Genomic DNA, 23,838 nt, shown 5'->3' on the forward strand with positions numbered 1-23,838 from the left:
AGGGCTCCCCTTCCTCCACATCCTTGCCAACACCTGTTGTTTGCTGTAAATAATTCCTATAATTATTTTTTTAAGATTTTTTTATGATTTTATTTTTAAACTTGGGCTTGGGAATACAAAAAGCAGAACATATTGAGTTGTTTGCTTTTTTTTTTTTAACGGAAAGCAATATGTAGTATAACATTTTCCTACCTTCTTTGCGACGTTACTTAAAGCCCTGATTCTTTAGGCATAGAATAGACTTACTTTGATTTTAACTGTCAGTCTATATTTACATAATAAATTGTATGACGGATTATATGAATTCTAACTCTGGATGAGCTACTTAAAACTTAGTCCTTTAATGTTATTGATAGTCACATCATATCAAGTACAGTAGACTCATAATAGTCTTTGTGGGTATGAAGATAACTTTATTAAGAAGACCATTGTAACAATCTGTTCCCAACAAAGTGTGATAAAAGAATACTTTTCTAATCATTTCACAAGAGTAAGTCTGTTCTCTACAAAATATAGAGAACAAAAGAGTTAAGATTGGGATTCTGGGCAGTCAGCCAGCCTGGCTCACTAGCTTAGAGACTCACACACTCCTACATGGAAGAGACACTCTGAGGTAGATAATTCAAATTCATGTATCAACAAAGTTACTGCTTTCTATAGGTCTGTGGACGTTGGGGTTGTTTGTGAATAGTTGAAACCATCCCAGTGTTCATAAATGTTAGAGTATTACCTTTTTGCTTTTGTAAATATTTAATATTGAACTTTATTGAGTATTTCAGGGTTCATAATAGGTAAGTATTTTAATTAAATCAGTGTAAGAGCATTGTAATAAAGTAAATGAAAGAATACAAAGTAAATTATGAAAGTTTTTATTTCTCCCCCATTTCATTTCTTTATCTTTTAAGACTTGTCCCTGTGCATATCCATATAATTTATTTAACTATTCCTTTGTTACTTGAAATACCTCTTTCTCAAAAACTCCTATTTTTTAATTCTTGAAACAGTAATAAGTACACCTGGTCAAAAAAAATGAGAATTCTATATAAAGGTTTGCAACAAGAAGTACAAATCTCCTTCACTTCCACATACCACCTCTCCACCTCAAGAGGAATCTGGGATTACTTTGATTTTGGAGGAAGGAATGTTCATAAATTTGACTGTACTTAACATCCTGCTGTATTTTTATAGGATGTTGTCTTGGAGCTTGAATTTGAAGGTATAAAGGAAAAGTTTAGCATGGTCCAGGTATGGCCTGTACGTCAAGTTCGGCCTGTCACTGAGAAGCTGCCGGCTAATCATCCCTTGTTGACTGGCCAGAGGGTCCTTGATGCCCTTTTTCCGTAAGTTTGAGCTGTGTCCTGTGGTTTTTCCTCAGAGGATTATATGTGCTTATTGTTTCACTGCTTTATAGATAAAGATTTAATGTGCTAATCCTATAATAAATTTTATCTAGAGAAATAATAGTGAACTAGATAAATACATTCATATATTGCCAATGCTTATTATAGAGTCAAATCATTGAAAATTTATTGTTTCACAGTTGCAAAAGGGAAGTTTTTTTTTCTAAAACTTTCTGAAAAAATAAAATTTCCAGAAGAAAATCTATGCCCAAAGATACAACTATCTTTATTAAGTTATCCTGGATTTAGTTGATTGGTATCACTGTAAGTTGGTGGTTTCTAAAATCAGCGGAGCTCTCCATGCTGCTCAGGACTCTCTATTAATTTATAGTCTGCTCTTTGCCATTTTCTTTGACTGCTTAAAACATCTTTAATTCTCAGGCTTCACCATACCCTGCTTTACTTTCAACAAATGACTTCATCATTTAATTCACAGAAAAGACTGAAGCCATGATACAGTAACTCCTTCAACCTTGATCACTGACCCACATACGTCCCACTGACCCTTGAAACTTACTCTCTGAGTTGTTCTCACTATTTCTCGTGACTTATTAGTCAGCACTTCCTGTTTCCATATCCTTCAGTATCTAGCTTAATCTTACTAGTTTGTCAATTTTCTGCATATTTGCCGGTATACTAAATTTTCTTGTTCCTTTGTTTTTGTTACACCCACCCAGCAAAATCCCAACTGTGAATCAGTCCAGAAGGGGATACCCTTCTTCCAGATCTACACACAGGCTGCTGAGAAAATCAAATAATCAGTGCAAGTTAGTACCTCACTGCTGGGTCACAGTCCTGAATTTCCCTGTTTACCATTCTCCTCTCCTCAGCAGCTGTTTCAGACATCTGCACCTGCCTCAAGGCCTCAGCTCCATTCTTCCTTCTTTGGCAACAAATGATCATGCTAGAGCCTTCACAGAGAAGTTAGAGGTCATCACATTTGAAACTCCTTCAATTAATGTACACTTCCATCCGTTCCTTCTTCTTTCCTCTTTCTGGAGTATATCCCACCTCATGTCTCCTCTGGGACCTCACTTTAGGTTATCTCCCTTTAGATAAGCTTCAAGGTTATCTTCCCTTTATCTCCCATCTAATGAAAAAATTTCTACCCTCCATCCTTTCCCTTTTCTACCTTCCACTACTTGTCTCCTCATCTTCATAGCCAGACCTCTTGAAAAAATAAACTTGCCATCTCCACTTTTCCCACTCTCACTCTGTTGCCCACCCGGTTGAAACTACTCTCACTAACATCATCATTCACTCCCATACTGATAATTCAATAAGTCTTAATATTTCCTTAATTGCTACAACTTTGGATATTGCTTTCTACTCCTTCCTCCTTCAAATACCCTCTTTCTTTGTTTTTCCTATTAGCTTCTGTCCACAAGTTCTTATTCTCCATTTCAGTTCCCTTCTCCCTTAATTTTGATATTTCTTAGAGTTTTTTCACTCTCATGACTTAAATATTAAATATTAAAATGATGACTTTCACATCTGTATCTTCCTCCCAGATCTCATGTGAGTTCCAGACTCACATGTTCACTTCTGTTCATACCTCTCCTTTTGAATGCCTTAGAGGTGCCTCAGAGTCAGTATATTCATAGCTCAAATCATCATCTTAATCACCACACTCTTCCTTGAAACTTGCTCATCTTTTTTTTGTTGCCTCTTTGAGCAGATGTCACTGTCGTCCATCCGGTAAATGCCTAATGTAAAATCTGTGACTTCTCTCAAGGATCATTCTTACCTGCCCACATCTAATTATTGAACAAGTGCTTTTATTCTATTACCTGGATATTTTTTAATCTACGTCTTTCATCCCTACTCCATGACTTTAATTAAGGATCCTACCCTAATTCCTGCAATAATCACATTTAATCAGACTTCTCTTCAGTCTTACCTTCTTTCTAAGTGATTGTCCATGTTACAAAATGATCCATCTAAAACATATATCTGGTCCTGCACTGTTTTGCTTGAAGCCCCTAACTGCACTTCATTGCTCTTAAAACAATACTCCTTAACTCCTTACAAAACCATCTGTGATCGGGTTATTGCTTACCTTCCAGTATCATCTCAGCCACTTGACTGCCCAAGCTCCTTATATACCATCTTCCAGGCATCCTGAAGGACTTCTGGTTCCTCAAGCAGTGCTCCCTCTTGCCCCTGGACCTTTGGGTATGCTGTTTCCTCTGCTTGGAACATTATTTCCCTTTGTCTGGCTAATTTCTGTTTCCTTTCAGGTCTTAGCTACTGTCAGAAGGATCTCCTAAGCCCACTCCAATCCAGTGTCAGACTTTGCATCCCTTCCGGTGTTCTCCCATAGCACCTTGGCTATTCTCTATGAAAGCACTTTTCACATTGAATTTCACATTGAACTTCCAAACTGGGTCACACCCAGCCCTGCCTCCCCACCCAAGTTAAAAGTGATTTGAGAGAGGTAAACAAAGCCATGGAATGAATGGACATGCCTTCTTAGTTTATCAAAGTCACTGAAAAGTTTGAAGGAGAAAAAAACTTTAATGCATATTAGTTTTATATTGAAGAAGTCTATCGTTATTATTAAGGCTATAGTGTTTCTGTGAATTTTATAATAAAACACGGTATTGCAAAGAAATTTCCCTTAGCATTACATTTCATTTCTCCTGCCTATACCTGCCTGCTCTACATACACACTTAGCATGTGCACACACACACGGACACACACCACGACATGCACTTTCCTCTGCCCTTAAGGGTAGTTCACTCTCCTGTGCCACTTCGTAGGGAAAGTTTGAATGTAGCTGCTAAATGGCGCTGTAATCACCAGCTGCCTCTTTATTTTACCCCGCTGGAATGAGCTCTGTGCGGACAGAAACATGGCTATCTTATTTGCTGGTGTCTCTCCAGTATCTCCAAGCAGTGCCTAGGAAGTACTTTATAAATAGTTACTGAGTGTGTAAAAGGGGATTGACAATGACACCTTAACAAAAGTCTTCGTTCATTAACCTTTATGGCAGGATATGATTTTCTTAGGTCCTATTTTTTTGCCTCAGAAGACAACTTAGTAAAGTTGTTTAAATTTGTCTTTTAGCTTTAATTCCTACATTGTGCTTTCCTGAACTAATCTATATAAGCATTCTAAAAATCATTAGTACTGTTTTATTTATTTTCAAATTCCTTTTCCCCAGGTACCTTATAGCATATATTCTCACTTTCCAGCTGTTAAAGATGGTAGAAATGGTAATGATAATAAAAAAAAGTACACTGTTACAGGTATCAACTGGGGGAGCAATTTTTGTAGCTGTATCTGTATATCTATCTTTGTATTTAGGATGAAAATATTTCAAAGTGCTTTCTTTCCTTAACTTGTATTTCTGTGTCACTTACCTACTTTATTTGTTAGTATTTATTAGCAAATAAAGTAATGCACTTTGTTTTCTTTGCTTAGATGTGTACAGGGAGGAACTACTGCAATCCCGGGGGCTTTTGGCTGTGGAAAGACAGTGATATCACAGTCTCTATCCAAGTATTCCAACAGTGATGTGATCATCTATGTAGGATGTGGTGAACGAGGAAATGAGATGTCTGAAGTCCTCCGGGACTTCCCAGAGGTCTGTATGTATAAAGCTTCAAATATTATTCTCGAGAAAATACCACTAATCAACTTTCAGTGGCAATTAGTGTTGGATCTGGAGAAATGCTCTCATTTGTCAAGGATCTCTTAAGGAATTTTCTAATTATATTTGTGATTCAATTTGTATATTCAAGGAAAGGAATTTGAATTTTTCAGTCAAATACTTTAAAGTTTCTTTTTGTGGTCTAATGGTCTTCAGTTATTAGGAGAAAGATAAAATAGACAAAATATTTATGGATGGGAACTTTATATCGATTTTATATGCTCTACTAGGTTGCTAAACTAATACTCCTTTTTCCATAAAATAATGGATTTCATTTATGAAATAAAAGCACAGTGGGGCAGGAAGAAAAGTTTGGAGTGATGGGAAATACCACTTTGGAAAAACTGATTATAAGAGGGATTAAGTATGGGTAAATTGTAAAAGGGGGGACTAAAATGTTCTATTTGGAAATGAGAGGATCAAAATAGATTGTTTGCCTTTAGCTCACGATGGAAGTTGATGGTAAGGTGGAATCAATTATGAAGAGGACAGCCTTGGTAGCCAATACCTCCAATATGCCTGTTGCTGCTAGAGAAGCTTCTATTTATACTGGTGAGTATATGAATTAGAATAAAAGCAGTTTACATCTGGGGCACTTGGGTAGTGCAGTTGGTTAAGCATCCAGCTCTTGATTTTGGCTCAGGTCATAATCTCAGGGTCCTAGGATCAAGCCTCGCGTTAGGCTCTGTGCTTGGTGGGGCGTCTGCTTGGGATTTTTCTCCCTCTCCCTATGCCCCTTCCCCCACTTGCTCGCCCTCTGTTTCTCTCTCTCTCTCTCTCTAAAATAAATAAATAAATCTTTAAAAAAAAAAAGGAAGTTTACACCTGTTCTTAAGTTTAAAGCTAGCATGACCATAAAATGACACATCTTCTACACTGGTTTTTTTTTCATTACATGTTTTACCATTGCTCTAACTCCAAGTATACCTGTAGCTCTATAACTTGAAACATTAGTTTTGAATTATTGTATTTTGATGGCTAGATATATAAGATAAGAAAATCAGTGTGTTTATGTGTTACCTCCCATCTTTGCTCCTACTTCTATCCCAGCTTTTGGTACTCTTATTTCTACATTTTCAGGATTTATAATATTCACATTCTGTTGTGTAACCATACATACAATATTTGTGTTAGCCTTAAACCTAGAGTAAAATGGAGTCAGTCCCCACAGCAGTCCTTTGGCTACAGTTTCTCCATTTGTTTCGTGGTTGGCTAAAATCTGACTTTTTTAAGTTTCTTCAAGAAAGGCTCAGGGAAACTATATTCCATGGATTCTTTTTTCTTCATAAGTTTGTTTTTTTCCACTGCCTTTAAATTTTCTTCCTTTTTCTCTTTTTTCTTTAAGTAATCACTACACCCAACACGGAGCTCGAACTCATGACCCCAAGATCAAGACTTGCACATTCTTCTGACTGAGCCAGTCAGGTGCCCCTCCACTGCCTTTAAATTTTCTTCCTTTTTCTCTTTTGTCTTTAAGTAATCGCTACACCCAACACAGAGCTCAAACTCATGACCCCAAGATCAAGACTTGCACACTCTTCCGACTGAGCCAGTCAGGTGCCCCTCCACTGCCTTTAAATTTTAATAGTAGTTTGGCTGGGTATAAATATTTTGGATCAGTGTTTGTTTCCTTGAGACCTCCTATTCTAACATTAAATTCTAGGGAGAGAGGGGCATCTGGGCAGCGCAGTCAGTTGGCCTCAGATTCTTGGTTTCGACTCAGGTTAATATCTCAGGGTCATGGGATCAAGCCCTGCATCGGGCTCCACACTCAGCGCAGAGTCTGCTTGGGATTCTCTCTCCCTTTTCCTCTGCTTCTCCTGGTGTGCTCACTCATATGAGCTCTCTCTTTCTCTCTCTCCCTTTTTCTCTCTCTCTCTCTCAGAATAAATAAATCTTTAAAAAAATAATGCCAGATAGAGATCTGAAGCCGACCTGCTTTTTTCCCTTTTATAGATGATTTTTCTTTTTGCTCAAAGAAATTTCTCTTTAAAGTTTTATAACTTTATTAGGATATATGCCAGTATTGACAGTTTTGATAAATTTTTCCTGAAACATACTTACTTACCTTTTCAACCTATGAAGATGTCTTTTATTTTTTTGGAAAATTTTCAAGAATTGTTTCTGAAACTTTTTCTCTTCTCTTATGGTTATCTTTTTTTTTTTTTTTTTTAAGATTTTATTTATTTAGGGGCGCCTGGGTGGCTCAGTCGGTTGGGCGGCTGCCTTCGGCTCAAGTCATGATCCCAGGGTCCTGGGATCGAGCCCCACATCGGGCTCCCTGCTCAGCAGAGAGCCTGCTTCTCCCTTTCCCTCTGCCTGCCGCTCTGCCTACTTGTGCTCTCTAACTCTCTGTCAAATAAATAAATTAAAAAAAAAAAAAAAGATTTTATTTATTTATTTGACAGAGAGACACAGCGAGAGAGGGAACACAAGCAGAGGGGGGTGGGAGAAGGAGAAGCAGGCTTCCCACGGAGCAGGGAGCCTGTTGCGGGGCTCGATCCCAGGACTCTGAGATCATGACCTGAGCCAAAGGCAGACACTTAATGACTGAGCCACCAGGTGCCCTGATAATAGAGTTTTTGTATTTCTTGTTCTCTTTGTTTGGTGATTACTTGTGTGAGAAGGGAAAAGTGACCTATTCATCTACTATTTTAAGACAGGAAGTCTTCTTTTAAATAGCTGCACAGTATCCCAGCTGTATGGCTATATCATAACTGATTTAACCAGCATCTTTCTGGTAGACACATGGATTATTGATCGTTTTTTTGCTATCACAAACCTTGCATCACTAAAACATCCTTATGTGTGTTTTTTATAGTTTCTTTTCATGTTTTGTGCATGTTTCTTTGTACATTTTTGTAAGGTAAATTTGTAGAAGTAAAATTGCCAAGCATACAACTGTTAATATAGATTTTAGATTTTGATAGCCCTTCAAAAGGGTTAACAGCGAGCAAGAGTTCTGTTTCTCCACATCTTCACCAGTGCTAGGTTTTGTACCACTTTCTTAGGATAATTCTCAAACACATAGACATTTGAAAGAATATTGCGTTCTCAGCACCCAGATTTGACAATTAGCATTTTACTATCCCTGCTTTATTAGATACCTGTTCAGTCTGTATTTCTTTCAGTGAGCTAGCATCTTTGCTCTTTGTATTAACCATTTGAAAACTGCTTTCTGTCCATGTTCCTTTTGGATAGGAGTTCTTTTTCATACTGATTTATAAAAGCTCTTTGAAAATGGTCTTTTATCTATCATGAGTTGCCACTGTTTTCCCAGTTTGTTCATCTTTTGATTTTGTCTAAGGTGTTGTTTTTTGTTTTTTTTAAACTGGTAGGCGCTGATATCATTAGGTCTGTGAAACTCCTTTGAAGTTTACTCATATGTATCTGTCTCTTCCACCAAGTCTTTCTAATACATACACACAAGCATTAATGAGCATCGTCACAGAGACTGAAAATGTAGCCATGCTGGTATAAGAGAGGACCTGATCCTATCATCACATTGGAATATGTGATGATGAATGTGTTTTTTAAGCCTTAATAATGAGAAGTGATATTTTTTTAAGACTTTGATCATGGAATCATTTTTTAAAAGCCTCAGATATCAGTATTTCTTATTCTGAAAGATGTGATATGATAAATAGTAAATTGCTGAATTTTTGAGTGCTATTTTGTTTTACTTATATATGCCTCTGTTTCTTTACGGGTAAAATAAAGGAATCAGGGCATTAGATTTGGGGGCTCTTACAATGTAGTAACAACTATAACTTTCTAATATGTTGGAGTTGCATAGTACCTTGTACTTTTCAAAGGGCATTTATATGTATCATTTCATCTGATATGTACAGATAGATAGAGCAAGAGTTATTCCATTTTAACAGATTAGGAAACCACACTGGGAAATGAAGCTAGTTTGCTGAGGTTAATGACAGAACAGAAACTAGAACCCGGGACTTCTTTCTGTACGTTAGACTCTTTTTCTAAATGGTTTACAATAGTGATTTAAAAGAATGGAACCTAATATGCACAGCAGAATGATCTGGATAATTAAGATATTAGTCAGGTTAATAACATTTGCTACTTTTGAAAAATAAACAAGCTAATTAGTTGGGGGGGTTTGGTATGTGTATTGTGATATGTAGATAAAAGCTACAGTGGAAATTAATTTCAGACATAATTATCTCAACAAGGAATAGGGAAAAAGTCTTTTCCTACTTTTTAAAATGTGTATTATATTAGAATAGGCTATGGCAGCAAATAAACCCAAACTTGTCATTGCTCAGTATAATAGATGTTTTTTTTAAGTGGTCAGCGTCTATTTTTTATTCTGTCATTCTGGGCTGGGACCCAGGCTGAAAAGTACTCTTTCATTTTCAACTCATGACTTCCAGAGCTCCTGGGAGTCCTCTCTATCTCAGTAAGTCAGAAGGAATAAAGAGCATGAAAGGATGTGTGGCTTGCTTGATGATGGAACTCATTACTTTGACTTTCATTCTATCAGCTCAAGGTCAGTTACATGGTCATATCTAAATATTAAGGAGGCCAGGAAACATAATTCAACTGTGTGCATAAAAGAAAAGGGAGAACAGATTTTGGTGAACAGCTATCAGTCTACCTCATGTACTTACTGTTTTAAAGTTTTCTTAAGGGTGACAAAGTAAGGTTTCTACATTGTAGAATTATAACTTGCGATATTCTTCCCAATTTAGGAATTACGCTGTCAGAATATTTCCGTGACATGGGTTATCATGTCAGTATGATGGCTGACTCTACCTCTAGATGGGCAGAGGCTCTTAGAGAAATCTCTGGCCGCTTAGCTGAAATGCCTGCAGGTAAATCTTTGTATTGCTTATCATGTAAGAAGGCTGATAAGAGTTTTAGGACTGGCATAGACCCTCTCTTAAATTTCTTTTCATTTTTTCAGATAGTGGATATCCTGCATATCTTGGTGCCCGTCTGGCCTCTTTCTATGAGCGAGCAGGCCGGGTGAAATGTCTTGGAAATCCTGAAAGAGAAGGAAGTGTCAGCATTGTAGGAGCGTAAGCACCTCAACTGTTCACTTTTCAAAAGAAAAATTAAAAGTCATTTATTTTATTTTATTTTATTAAGATTTTATTTATTTATTTGACAGAGAGAGACACAGCGAGAGAGGGAACACAAGCAGGGGGGGTGGGAGAGGAAGAAGCAGGCTTCCCACTGAGCAGGGAGTCTGATGCAGGGCTCGATCCCAGAACCCTGGGATCATGACCTGAGCCAAAGGCAGACACTTAACGACTGATCCACCCAGGCGCCCCAAAAGTCATTAATTTTAAAGAGAAAAAATTCAGCTTCTTCTGAGGGTAGTGGTTCTTTTTTTTTTTTTTTTTTAAGATTTTATTTATTTATTTGAGAGAGAGCACATGAGAGGGGGGAGGGTCAGAGGGAGAAGCAGACTCCCCGCTGAGCAGGGAGCCCGATGTGGGACTTGATCCCGGGACTCCAGGATCATGACCTGAGCCAAAGGCAGCCGCTCAAACAACTGAGCCACCCAGACACCCGAGGGTAGTGGTTCTTAACCAAGACTGCACTCCAGGGTCACCCAAAGAGCTCCTTACAATGTACATGTTTAGGTTCTCTCTGCATATTCTGGTTATTCGACTTAACTGATTTATTATATTTAAGTCACAGTGTCTTAATAACTTAGAAATTTATAGACATGTTAAGGTAAGATTGTATCAAAGTAAAAACAAAATGAAGATCCATGATCACTACATAAAGCCATACTTTGTTTTTAGAGCTTTTTCTTCCTTCCTGTTTCATCTTTTGATTAGAATCACGAAACTGATTATATCTCTCATTTCTAGTACTAGAAGGTATTCAGTAGTTACCATTGTTATTTGCAATGCAGTACTGATTTTTATTAATATTTGTATGTCAGTTTTTCTTAGTTCTAAAGTTTAGTTCTAAAGGTTAGTTCGAGGGGCGCCTGGGTGGCTCAGCCAGTTAAGCGTCTGCCTTCGGCTCAGGTCATGATCCCAGGGTTCTGGGATCGAGCCCCACCTCGGGCTCCCTGCTCAGTGGGGATCCTGCTTCTCCTACTCCCTCTGTTTGTGCTCTCTGGCTCTCTCTCTAATAAATCTTTAAAAAAAAATGTTAGTTCTAAAGTTATTTACATTAATATTGACTTTCAAACGATTTTTATTTTCATATGCCAGTTACTTAATCTTCTATAATGCCTTTTTTCCCTTTAAATTTAGGGTTTCTCCACCTGGTGGTGATTTTTCTGATCCAGTTACATCTGCTACTCTTGGTATTGTTCAGGTATATCTTTTCCTAGCGTATAGTCAACTTCTGAGCTTTCCCACCCTGGCTCTGCTCTAATGTTATCTAAATCATCGTGAAGTATTTAATCTACTCACTACAGAGTTAAGCAATAGGAAAGTCTGTTTTAGGAACATTCTTGTCACTGAGAGCTTTTAATACTGTCCATTGTTTCTTAGCTCTTTGCCTAAGATTTATAACAAACTTAATTTCTGTAAGTGGAAAATACATCCGGAATAGCAAAGTTTTATTAGTGTGAGAATAATATAGCCTTTAAGTGAGAGTAACCCTAGTTGTAGAAACAAATAGTCCTAAAAATGCATAATGGCAAAAACTCGGTAGAAGTTTCTTTTTTCTCATAGTATGATCCAAAGCAGATGATCTTATCAGAGGATGGCTCTTTTCCACTTACTAGTAATTCAGAGACCAGGGTTCCTACCAGCTTGGGGCTCCACTGTCACCTAGCCTTGTAACCGTCTGCATTTCTGGCTGGCACGAGGGAGACTGTGGAGAAGGCACACCCGCACTGTGAACTCTGAGCTCAGATGCAGTCACCCCACTCATTCTATTCTGTTGGCCACACCCAGATGAAAGCAAAGCTGGAAAATGTACTTTCTGCCTACGCAGCTGCTTCCCAGTGACAAGGCAGGAATTGCAGTGGATAGCTGGTCAACTTGGCCATCAAAAGAAGCCTAAATGAAAGATGTATACAAATCAGGGCTGTAGTAAAATTTTGATGTATTCATAACTGTGTGTATTATTCATGGGGGAAAAAGAATATTTGCTTATGTTTCTGTCAGTGTCTGAGAAAAAAAATGGCAGAAGCTATATTTATAACTCTCAAGGTATTTAACCTTTGCTAACATTTTGAGTTTCAATTTCAGGGAAAGGGCAAGCGAAGTTAAGAATGCATAAAAATATATGTGAACATTTGGCCTCAGAAAAATGACTGTTAGATCTTATTGGATTGGCCCTTAATCATAGGGAATTGAATTTAGTCAGAATGTTTCAAGGTGTTTAATCAAAGTGAAGAATCTATTCTATCTCAGTAAGCATTTTCTGGTTCCTCTGTTTATATTGCACCATAATAAATCTTCAGAAGAGTCCATTCATTTTTCTTCTATCAGATTTGCCATACTATTAAGGAAATTCAGATACAATTTGAATTTGATTTATAGATAATATCCATCCTGAAACTAAAACGAATATATTTTTTTAAATTTTAAGTTGTATTCTATTTCAGTTATATGTGGGATATACTGAAAAGATTGATAATTTGACCAAAATATTATAGAATTGCATATTTAGGACAAATATACTTTAAGACTGTTAAAAAAAAAATTTTTTTTTTTTTTAAGAAAAATCATTGTATTTGTTTGTTTGTTTTGTTTTTAAATCAGGTGTTCTGGGGCTTAGATAAGAAACTAGCTCAACGTAAGCATTTCCCCTCTGTCAACTGGCTGATCAGCTATAGCAAGTACATGCGTGCTTTGGACGAGTACTATGACAAACACTTCACAGAATTTGTTCCTCTGAGGACCAAAGCTAAAGAGATTCTGCAGGAAGAAGAAGACCTGGCAGAAATTGTACAACTTGTGGGAAAGGTGAGTGGTTAAGTCCCACGGAGGACAGGTCTGTGAGTTAGAGTGGTATGTTGTAAGGACAGATAGAACCTTGGATATACAGATTCTTACCTAGCAAAATGAGTACTTACTAAATATTTTTTGAACTAATAGAAGTTTAGCTTATCCTTTATCCAGCAGATATTTGAGGGTCCTGTTTGTGTTATGGAAGGTAGAAAGATGATTATTGTTTTGATTACCTATTGTTGAGTAACAAACCCACTTTGAACAGTGTTTTACTGCTCATAGTTTTGGGGTTGTACACCATGGAGAATGAGGTATGCAGGACCTGGAAGCAGACTGTGTGGCACACAGCAACATGGATGGATCTGAAAAAGAGCCAAAGACACATATGTGACTGCTTTACATAGTATAAAATACTAATACAAAATAAAATACACATTTCACATGAATTTTTGCACATAAAGGGATACACATAAAACACATTTTAATACTTACAGTTGGACACCTGGGTGGCTCAGTTGGTTAAGCAGCTGCCTTCGGCTCAGGTCATGATCCTGGGGTCCCAGGATCGAGTCCCACATCGGGCTCCCTGCTCAGCGGGGAGTCTGCTTCTCCCTCTGACCCTCCCCCCCTCGTGCTCTCTCTCTCAAATAAATAATAATAACAAATATTAAAAAAAAATACTTATGGTTGAAGCAGGGATTAGGGATAAAAGGGATTTTAAAAAAACAGGAGAAAGAGGGGTGCCTGGGTGGCTCAGTTGGTTAAACAACTGCTTTTCGGCTCAGGTCATGATCCTGGAGTCCCGGGATTGAGTCCCGCATCGGGCTCCCTGCTCAGCGGGGAGTCTGCTTCTCCCTCTGCCCCTCCTCCCTCTCATGCTCTCTGTCTCTCATTCTCTCTCTTGCAAATAAATAAAATCTTAAAAAAAAAAGAACAGGAGAAAGAAAAGAAAGAAGACCTGATCCTTACCTCTAAGGAGCTTAGTTGCACAGAGATGACAAACAACTGCAGTTAGCTTACTGGGCCTGTCCCTTTGCCACAATTTCCAACAAATCTTTACCAGCTAGGCTGTTTAGGGTAATTGCCAAAGTTAAAGCTTTTGAGGCAGGGGTATTTAAAGAAGCTCTAACAGTACTCAGACACAGAAAAAAAAAATTGCATTTATAGTTTCTTTTTTTTAAGATTTTATTTTTGAGTAATCTTTACCCCCAACATGGGGCTCAAACTCACAACCCCAACATCAAGAGTTACATACTCCACTGACTAATCCAGCCAGGCACCCCATGCATTTACATAGTTCTAAACACCATGTAATTTTATTTTTATTTTTATTTATTTATTTTTTTAAAGATTTTATTTATTCATTTGAGACACAGAGATACAGAGAGAGAGAGAGCATGAGCGGCAGAGGGAGAGGAAGAAGCAGACTCCCCGCTGAGTCAGGAGCCCGATGTGGGACTCGATCCCAGGACCCTGGGATCATGACCTGAGCCGAAGGCAGACGCTTAACCATCTGAGCCACCCAGGCGCCTGTAATGTTCTTTTTTAAAAAAGTAACTGCTCGTGGAATGTATTGATTTTTTTTTTAAAGATTTTACTTAACTTATTTGTCAGAAAGAGAGAGAGACAGGGCACAAACAGGGGGAATGGCAGGCAGAGGGAGAAGCAGGCTCCCCGCTGAGCAGAGAGCTGGGTGTAGGACTTGGTCCCAGGACCGCGGGATCATGACCTGAGCTGAAGGCAGACGCTTAACCAACTGAGCCCCCCAGGTATCCCTGTATAGATCTTTTTTGAAACAAACTCAAGATTCATAATTCAAATAGTTAAGCTAGCAAGACAATGTGAAGAAAGTGTTTCAAAAAAAGAACTTTTTTTTATTATGTTCAGTTAGCCAACATCAGTAAAAGAACATTAGTTTATTTGTATACCATGTTCATAGCAGCACTTATACACGACAGCTAAGAGGTAAAAGCAACCCAACTGTCTTTTGATTAATGAATGGATAAACAAAATGTGGCGTGTATATATGTAATGGGATATTATCCAGCCTTAAAAAGGAAGGAAAATTCTAACACATGCTACAACATGGATGAATCTTTTTTTTTTTAAGATTTTATTTATTTATTTGAGAGAGAGAATGAGAGGGGTGAGGGTCAGAGAGAGAGGCAGACTCCCTGCTGAGCAGGGAGCCCGACGTGGGACTCGATCCCGGGACTCCAGGATCACGACCCGAGCCGAAGGCAGTCACTTAACCAACTGAGCCACCCAGGCGCCCCAACATGGATGAATCTTGAGGACATTATGTTAAGTGATATAAAACAGTCACAAAAAGACAAATACAGGATGATTCCATCTAAAGTAGTGATATTCATAGAAACAGAAAGTGGGATGGTAGTTACCAGGTTCTGGGAGAGGAGGAAAAGGAGAATTGCTATTTAATGGATATAGAGTTTCAGATTTGCATGATGACCAGTTAAGGAAATCTGTTTCACAACAATGGGAATATAGTGAGCGCTATTGAACTACTTCAAAATGGTTAAGATGAAAAACTTGTTACATGTTTTTACCACAATAAAAAAAATCAACAAGCAGTTATGAAGTGACTTTGTTAATGATAGATGACTGTGTGTTGATTATATAGTTTTTGCTTGGTTAATTGATTACAATCACTGATCCCATATTGAAGTAAATTTCTAAAAAATTTTTTTTTCTTCTAGGCTTCTCTAGCTGAAACAGATAAAATCACTCTGGAGGTAGCAAAACTTATCAAAGATGATTTCTTACAACAAAATGGATATACTCCTTATGACAGGTAACCTATCCTGATTTTCTTTTTTTTTTTAAAGATTTTATTTATTTATTTGAGACAGAGAGAATGAGAGACAGAGAGCATGAGAGGGAGGAGGGTCAGAGGGAGAAGCAGACTCCCTGCCGAGCAGGGAGCCCGATGCGGGACTCGATCCAGGGACTCCAGGATCATGACCTGAGCCGAAGGCAGTCGCTTAACCAACTGAGCCACCCAGGCGCCCCTCTTTTTTTATTTAAGGATTTTCTGTTGAGTTTTGAAGAAAGAGCCGCCTCCACATTAGAAATCCTTTTTTTTTCTCATACAGACAGAACTCTGACTCAATATATAGGTTTATTTTGTATTTTCATAGCAAACATCTAACAATCTAATATGTCCCCTTATCTTTGATTTTCCTCATTTGTGCAGTTTTGACAACAGTATTTTCACTCATTATTCAGCCTTTTTTTTTAAAGGGATTTGCCACTTTTTTTTTTTAAGATTTTATTCATTTATCTGACAGAGCGAGCGAGAGAGCGAGCACAAGCAGGGGGAGTGGAAGAGGGAGAAGCAGGCTTCCCGCTGAGCAGGGAGCCCGATGCAGGGCTCGATCCCAGGACCCCGGGATCATGACCTGAGCCGAAGGCACACACTTAACGACTGAGCCACCCCACGCCCCTATCCAGCCATCTTTAATTAGATTAGATTGTGGCGTAGTGCATGGAGCCTCCTTCAGATGCTTTTCTCACTACGTTTTACAGCTGCGCATGCCGCTTCTACTCTTTTCCTAAGTAATTATGTCCTACTTTCCTGCTCCATTTCCCAATAGTCCTAGTCTTCTTTCTTTCTGCCATAGTCTCTGTTAGCTGTCCCACTTGTGTCTGCTACTGCTGTGGCTTATTTAAAGTCCCCATTTCGGGGCGCCTGGGTGGCTCAGTCATTAAGCGTCTGCCTTCGGCTCAGGTCATGGTCCCAGGGTCCTGGGATCGGGCCCCGCGTCGGGCTCCCTGCTCGGCGGGAAGCCTGCTTCTCCCTCTCCCACTCCCCCTGCTTGTGTGCCCTCTCTCGCTGTGCCTCTCTCTCTGTCAAATAAATAAGTAAAATCTTAAAAACAAAAAACAAAAAAACTAGCAGACAAAAAAATCCCTATTATATGATCTTTAAAAAAATAAAGTCCCCATTTCTTTTAAACTTCGATAAATTGAGCCCTTTGATCATAGGCTAGCTTTTCTCCCTCAAATCATATTTGGACTGAAGAGGGAACTGAACACATAGGAATATTACCAGAATGTAGGACAAGCAGAAAATATGGCAATAGCCTCAAAAATCTGTATCAGGAACTTAAGAAGCTCTGGCCACCCATACAAAGATAACTCAACCAAAGGAAAATTCTTCAGAAAGTGTAATACAGAATGTGCATGAAATTGTGTATGCAAGTGTGTTTAAATGTATCAGAAAGTTGATAGGCGTGCATGTGATCCAAATTGAATATTAACTTGTGTGTCCTCATTATTAAAAGGTGTGGGTAAGTGAAAATGAACAATTAATGGGGGAAGGGACTACTGTTCACCTTAGGAAATTGCAGTTTTCTGCTTTTCTATTACTCATTAAACCCTAATCCCACTAGCACAAGGAGTTTTTGCAATTCATTTATTTTACCGTCTGGGTTACTCCTTTAACTGTACTGTACAAAAACAAACTCTCAGAGAGTTGTTAGATTATAGCAGTACTATTTGATTGTTCTTCCTCTTTGATTATTTTAATAGATAAAAATAAACATCACTCTTAAGTAAATAAATATCTCCATTTATCCATCCACCCCATATTTCATCTGTACCAAAAAGCTCTGGTCAAGTAGTTGTTAGTCTTTTCCACTTTTGTTTTCATTCATTATTATCATCCAATAAATAAAAGTAGTCTGCATATTTAAATAAAAAAGCTAATGCTCCGGTATATTATAGATAAAGTATGAACCTGCTTTGGATTTTATTTTTATTATTTTGATTTTCATTTATACCCGAGGTTCTGCCCATTCTACAAGACAGTCGGGATGCTGTCCAACATGATTGCATTTTATGATATGGCCCGGAGAGCTGTCGAAACCACTGCACAGAGTGACAATAAAATCACATGGTCCATTATCCGTGAGCACATGGGGGAGATTCTCTATAAGCTTTCCTCTATGAAATTCAAGGTATATTTTGCTTCTACCTAACTTTTTATAGTAAGAAATGTTTCTTTTTATTTTTTTAACTCTGTACAAACAACCTATTTATTCACAAACCTGGTGTGTGAAACTTGGGTTTATCATTTTCACACATGCTCAGGTTATGTAAAACCAGAAGAGACCGGAAATTTACATTCAAATAGGAATTCTAGAGATAAAAATTATACTATGTCATGTCTAAAATAAATGCTGACGTGTTTTCCCTTTTGTCTTAACTGCCAGGCAATTTAGAGCTAAAATCATGGCTGAGCAGCAATTACTTTTCCTCAAGTACCTATTACCATCTTACCTCCATGCTCATCTGAAATGACTTAATGCTGTTTACTTCTAAGTATCCTGTTACACACCATTTTTTTTCCCTATTACCCATCACTTTTGACTTTCAGGTGGATTCTCTTTTTTTTTTTGAAGTGCACAACATAAATAGATAATTAAATGAAATTATTAGTAGAAGCTCGAATGTGTAAAATTGTTTTTAAAGTATTTGATCAATTGGGTTTCTAAGTGATGACATCCAGATATATTTACTAATCACCTATTGAGAAATTGAGAACGGTTCTCTGACTGTGTTCTATATATAGTGTTTGTTTACACTGTAGGTTGAAAATAAATCTTTAAAAATAGACACTCACTGTATCAAGAATTTTAAAATATTCACACTCTTTGAGACTTCATTCCAATTCAAAACATATAACCCAAGGAAATAATCAGAGATTTTTTTTTTAGGTGAAGTATAGTTGACATATTAATCAGAGATTTTTTATATGAACATATAAAATATTGTTTATTAAACTTCTTTAATGTCATTCAAGAGTGAACAGGGTCAGCAGTACATTATGGCATATACAATTATAGCAAGCATATTATGAAGACATTAATACTGTTTTTTCAAAGAAAATCCAAAGATATGGGGAAATGCTTATGGTATAATGAGTGAAAAAAATCAAGTTGCAAAAAAATTCCGTATGTAATTTGATCCAGATTTTATTTTTAAAAATTACACATTCATATGGATAAAGAAAATGTGATACACAAACAAATACCATGGAGTATTACTCAACCATACAAAAGAATGAAATCTTGCCACTTGCAACATGGGTGGATCTAGAGAGTATAATGCTAAGTGAGATAAGTCAGTTAGAGGAAGGCAAATACCGTATGATTTCACTCATGTGGAATTTAAGAAACAAAACAAATGAACAAGGGAAAGAAGAGACAAACCAAAAAACAGACTCTTTAATATATAGAGAACAGCCTGGTAGTTGCCAGAGGGGAGATGGGAGGGGAGATGAATGAAATAGGTGAAGAGGATTAAGAGTACACTGTTACTGATTCACCTGGGTGGTTCAGTCGGTTAAGCTTCTGCCTTCGGCTCAGGTCACGATCCCAGGCTCCTGGGATTGAGTTCCATGTCTGGCTCCTTGCACAACGGGGAGCCTGCTGCTCCCCCTGCTTGTGCTCTCTCTCTCTGACAAATGAATAAATAAAATCTTAAAAAAAAAAAAGAATCACTATATTGTATATCTGAAACTAATACAACACTGTATATTATTGCTGAAATAAATAAAATTATACATTCATATGAAGAGATAAAAAAAATATATCCAATAATAGTATAGTGATGATTTCTAGTAGTGTGATTCAAGTTGGTATCTTTTTCGTGTTTACAGCACACTATATCAAATTGACATCCCAAGTTTTTTTTTTAAACTCTTATTTTGTTTTTAAAGATTTATTTATTTATTCGAGAGAGCAAGAGAGCAAGAGCACAAGTGGGGAAGGAGCAGAGAGAGAGAGAGAATCCTCAAGGGGACTCCTCACTGAGCATGGAGCCAGGCACGGCTCAGTTGCAGGGCCCTGAGATCATGACCTGAGCCGAAATCAGGAGTCGGCTGCTTAACCAAATGAGCCACCCAGGCGCCCCCTCAGTTGTTTTTTTATGTCATTAAATATTCTTCTGTAGCATTATTTTGTGGCTGGAGAGTAATATTTTCCTATTGTTAAGTATTTAGGAAATTTCCAGTTGTTGGTATGGACAGCTTTGTTTCTGTAGTTGGTTTTGTGTATTTTCCTATTATATGTTCCCAGAAGTAGACCGATTTGGTTAGAGAGCTTAAATATTTTAAAGTCTCTTTTATTTATACATAAAGTCTATTTTATACATACTGCTCAGTTAAGTTGTTTTCCATAGAGATTTAAAATGTGTTGCCTTTTAAGATTATTTTAGAAATTTTACTTCCCTGTGCCAATGTGATATTATGAGACCTTGAACAGTAAATTGTTTTGACCAAATTAATTCCAACTATCATGTACATGCAGTAGAATACATCTAATATGTGATATTGTATAATTTCCCCATATTTTGCATGTTGTTGAGGATAAATCCATTGGTCACTGAATACAATTAGCAAGCCAAATACAAAACCAAAATTTTGTCTTTTTTTAAAAAAATTAAATGCAATTTAGTTAACATATAGTGTATTATTAGTTTCAGGGGAATCAAAATTTTGTCTTCTTTCTCTTAGGTTGGAGTGTTCCTCCTTGCATACAGTTCTACTCTTAAAGGAAAATAAGGATAATTTTTGACTCCTGCCTGTGTTTTGCCAGTATACCTCACTTAACCTAATACTCAAAATATGTTCAAAATAAGTAACTTACTACCTGTTCTGAAAATTATTTTCCAAAGGTAAATTGAGTTCTGTACTGTCTTTTCTCAGGATCCAGTGAAAGATGGTGAGGCAAAGATCAAGGCCGACTATGCACAACTTCTTGAAGATATGCAGAACGCATTTCGTAGCCTTGAAGATTAGAACTGTGATTTCTTTCCTTCCTTTCCTCAGCAACCTCCTCTCATGTGTATATTTTCCTAAATTTCTCATCTCCAAACCTTTTGCTTCTTTATTGTGCAGCTTTGAGACTAGTGCCTACGTGTGTTATCATTTGTTTCCCTGTTTATCCGGTAGGTCTTATATAAAACAAACATTCCTTTGTTCCAGTGTTTGAAGGGCCTCCATGATCCTTTCTCCGAAGTGGTGAATGTAGTAAATATGATATATAATGGCTACACTACTGTAAACTTGTCTGTAGGGTGACATCCCTACTTGTCCTCGGTTTGCCCTTTCCTCCTCGCCTTTAAATTGTAAACAGGACTACTGCATGTACTCTCTTTGCAATAGATTTGGAATGGAAGGCCAGATTTCTATACATTTTGACAGGTACTTTGTGAAATGACTCTATCTATGTGGTAAGGTTATTTGCAGCTTAGCATTTTGCTGAGTAACTGCTTTGCAGGATATAATTGCCTTTTTCTAAAAACATGAATGATTAATGTTCCAATTATGCATTGCTTTCCCCAGTATAAATCAGGAATGTTTATAGGAAACTGTTGGGAACTCTGCTGTTTTTAAAACAGGCATTTGTGGGACTCAGCACAGTATATGAATCAGTACCCTCTAAAAAAGTGGAAAAGGAGCCAGGTGGTCAAACTTAAACATCATCTTGTTAAAGCATATTTATTTCACTATGAAAAATTCAGTATCAAGGACTATACTACTACATTACTAAAAAATTCTTTTTAAAATCACATTTAAAACAATCACCGGAACTTGATCCACATCACACCCTTTCCTTTTTCTCAAACGTCTTAGAAGCCTGAGCTTCTAAGAATCATGTGGCAGTGGGATGGGCAGTAAAATGCCACAGAGAAGGTATTCAGTATGGTTAAAGGCTGTTTGCACCATTAAGGACCAGCTGGACTGTAGTGAAAATTGGGGCCAGAGTGGCATTACGTTTTTACAAGATAGATATGTGTCACGTGTTTGCATGTTTGTTTGCTTAGTGAACTTTTGAACAACCAGTTTACCAGTTTACTGGTTCAAAAGATTTCTCAGAATTTCTGTAGCAGTAGCAGCATAACAGTTTCCATTCTGTTTAATAGGGAGGAAATTAATTCTTATATCTGCTGATGACAGAATCTGGGTCATGTGAGAAGAAAGATAATTTCATCCTGTCTTTTCAGTATATGTTTTAAAATAATAATTTCTGTGTCTGTGTAAGGCACACTACAGAACAGCTCTGAGAGCAACAGTTTCTCTATTAACTCTTTCTGACCAACAGTGCTGGCACCATTGCTTCCTCTTTGGGAAGAGGAAAGGGTATGTGAATATGTCTAACAATCTCAAATACCCAAATGTAATAGCATAAGTAAAGTATTTATTTTATGCCTCAGTATATTATTATTTAATTTTTAGTAATGTATTTCTTTTGGTCCGTTAAGGAAAGATGCCGTGAGTAGAGAATTTAGCTATAGTTTGTTGAAATCCTTGCAGATTGCATGTTTTTACAGTGGCTTGCTACTCAGGATAGATATTCTTCCACGCAGCTTTTTTTTTTAACCTTTCCGAATATTGGAAGATAAAAATTATACAGTGACTTGTTGAGATGTGGACTTAATGGTGCTGCTTTATCAGTTTGCTTCCAATGTGGCCTCCTACCCAGAGGCCCTGAGACCAGTGGAAATGAAAAGGATTTCAAAAATGTTCTATTCCTACCTTAAACTGACCAGCAAACTAGGACTGTGATAGTAATGAATGATATGATGAAGAAAGTTTTACCAAGTTTGTTTTTTGTTGTTCTGAATTTACAATGTAATTCCTACTCCCTTTTAAGAATGTTGATGTATGGGTGTGAAGAGGCTAGAGATAGAAGATGCTCTGCTATTCATTGTAAGTGTCCTTCAACCTATATGTTGTAGAATTTCAAATTGGTCACTGATCATATTTCTTTGGTAAGAATGTGTTAAAATTACAACAATCTTTTAAAAAGATGATGCAGTTCTATATTGTGCTATGCCTGGTCCTAAGTGGAGCCAGTTAAACAAGTTTCATATGTATTTTTCCAGTGTTAAATCTCACACATTGTACCCTTTGGAAATTTCCTTCCATCCTGAAGAACGAATAGAAGAGGCCATATATATTGCCTCCTTATCCTTGAGATTTCACTATCTTTATGTTAAAAGCTGTGTATAATTGTTAAAATCTATGAAAGAATAAAAAGTGGATTTAAATTAACATTTTTTTCTTCGTATGTGTGTGTGTTTGCTAGAAAACATGCCACCTATTTGTATTTTGACTTACTGTTTTCAGTATAAACTTCAAAATTTTTTGTTTCTCCCTTTCTTTATAGATTATTACTTAAGATCATGAAATTGAATTGGGGCCCTCACGATAGACTGCAAAAAGGCCTATAATCATATACCAGTATGATTTGGAAGTGTAGTACACAGAATCCCATGCCATCCTGAATATTACTTTAAATTGAAAAAGTGAATGGTTTCTAAAAGTGCACTTATAAATTAAAGGAGATCAGTGGTACTCATTTCTATTTTTGACAAATGAACTAAAGCCTTGTAATTCATGATTTTGCAAGCCAAATCATTTAGGATCCAATGTAGCAACATGTTACTTGGGACATATTTTATTTCTTTAAATGTATTTTAACAACTTGCAAGGGAGTAAAGAGGAGTGTGAAATGAGCCACTCTATATTAGCATATTACTATCAAGTGTCAAGTTTATATAGAGAAATGCTTAAAAATTCATAGGAAAGCTTATTCGTGATACAATGGGCAATTTTTAGTCCACTTGGTAATATCCCAATATCTTTTTTCTTTTAAAGATTTTATTTATTCATTTATTTGATAGAGAGAGAGAGAGCACACGAGAGGGGGGAGGGTCAGAGGGAGAAGCAGACTCCCTGCCGAGCGGGGAGCCCGATGCGGGACTCGATCCCGGGACTCCAGGATCACGACCTGAGCCGAAGGCAGTTGCTTAACCGACTGAGCCACCCAGGCGCCCTATCCCAATATCTTTTAATGTATT

General features: G+C 37.3%; 1 protein-coding gene across 2 annotated transcripts in view; it reads left to right on the top strand.

Annotated features, from left to right (window-relative positions):
• Positions 1–23,029, top strand: part of ATP6V1A (ATPase H+ transporting V1 subunit A) — a 60,678-nt gene extending 37,649 nt beyond the window's left edge. For both annotated transcript variants that reach the window (XM_064591373.1, XM_064591415.1), the window contains 10 exons: positions 1,189–1,340; positions 4,828–4,990; positions 5,500–5,608; positions 9,769–9,891; positions 9,984–10,098; positions 11,296–11,359; positions 12,760–12,963; positions 15,666–15,760; positions 17,756–17,927; positions 20,678–23,029. In XM_064591373.1, the coding sequence (XP_064447443.1) occupies positions 1,189–1,340; positions 4,828–4,990; positions 5,500–5,608; positions 9,769–9,891; positions 9,984–10,098; positions 11,296–11,359; positions 12,760–12,963; positions 15,666–15,760; positions 17,756–17,927; positions 20,678–20,770 (1,290 nt within the window). In that variant the 3' untranslated portion in view covers positions 20,771–23,029. The remainder of the gene's footprint in view (positions 1–1,188; positions 1,341–4,827; positions 4,991–5,499; positions 5,609–9,768; positions 9,892–9,983; positions 10,099–11,295; positions 11,360–12,759; positions 12,964–15,665; positions 15,761–17,755; positions 17,928–20,677) is intronic.
• Positions 23,030–23,838: the final 809 nt, after the last annotated feature.

Source organism: Mirounga angustirostris, unplaced genomic scaffold (assembly GCF_029215605.1).
Source record: "Mirounga angustirostris isolate CCGP_5_RB_7025 unplaced genomic scaffold, mMirAng1.0.hap1 SCAF_1, whole genome shotgun sequence".
Lineage (NCBI taxonomy): Eukaryota > Metazoa > Chordata > Mammalia > Carnivora > Phocidae > Mirounga > Mirounga angustirostris.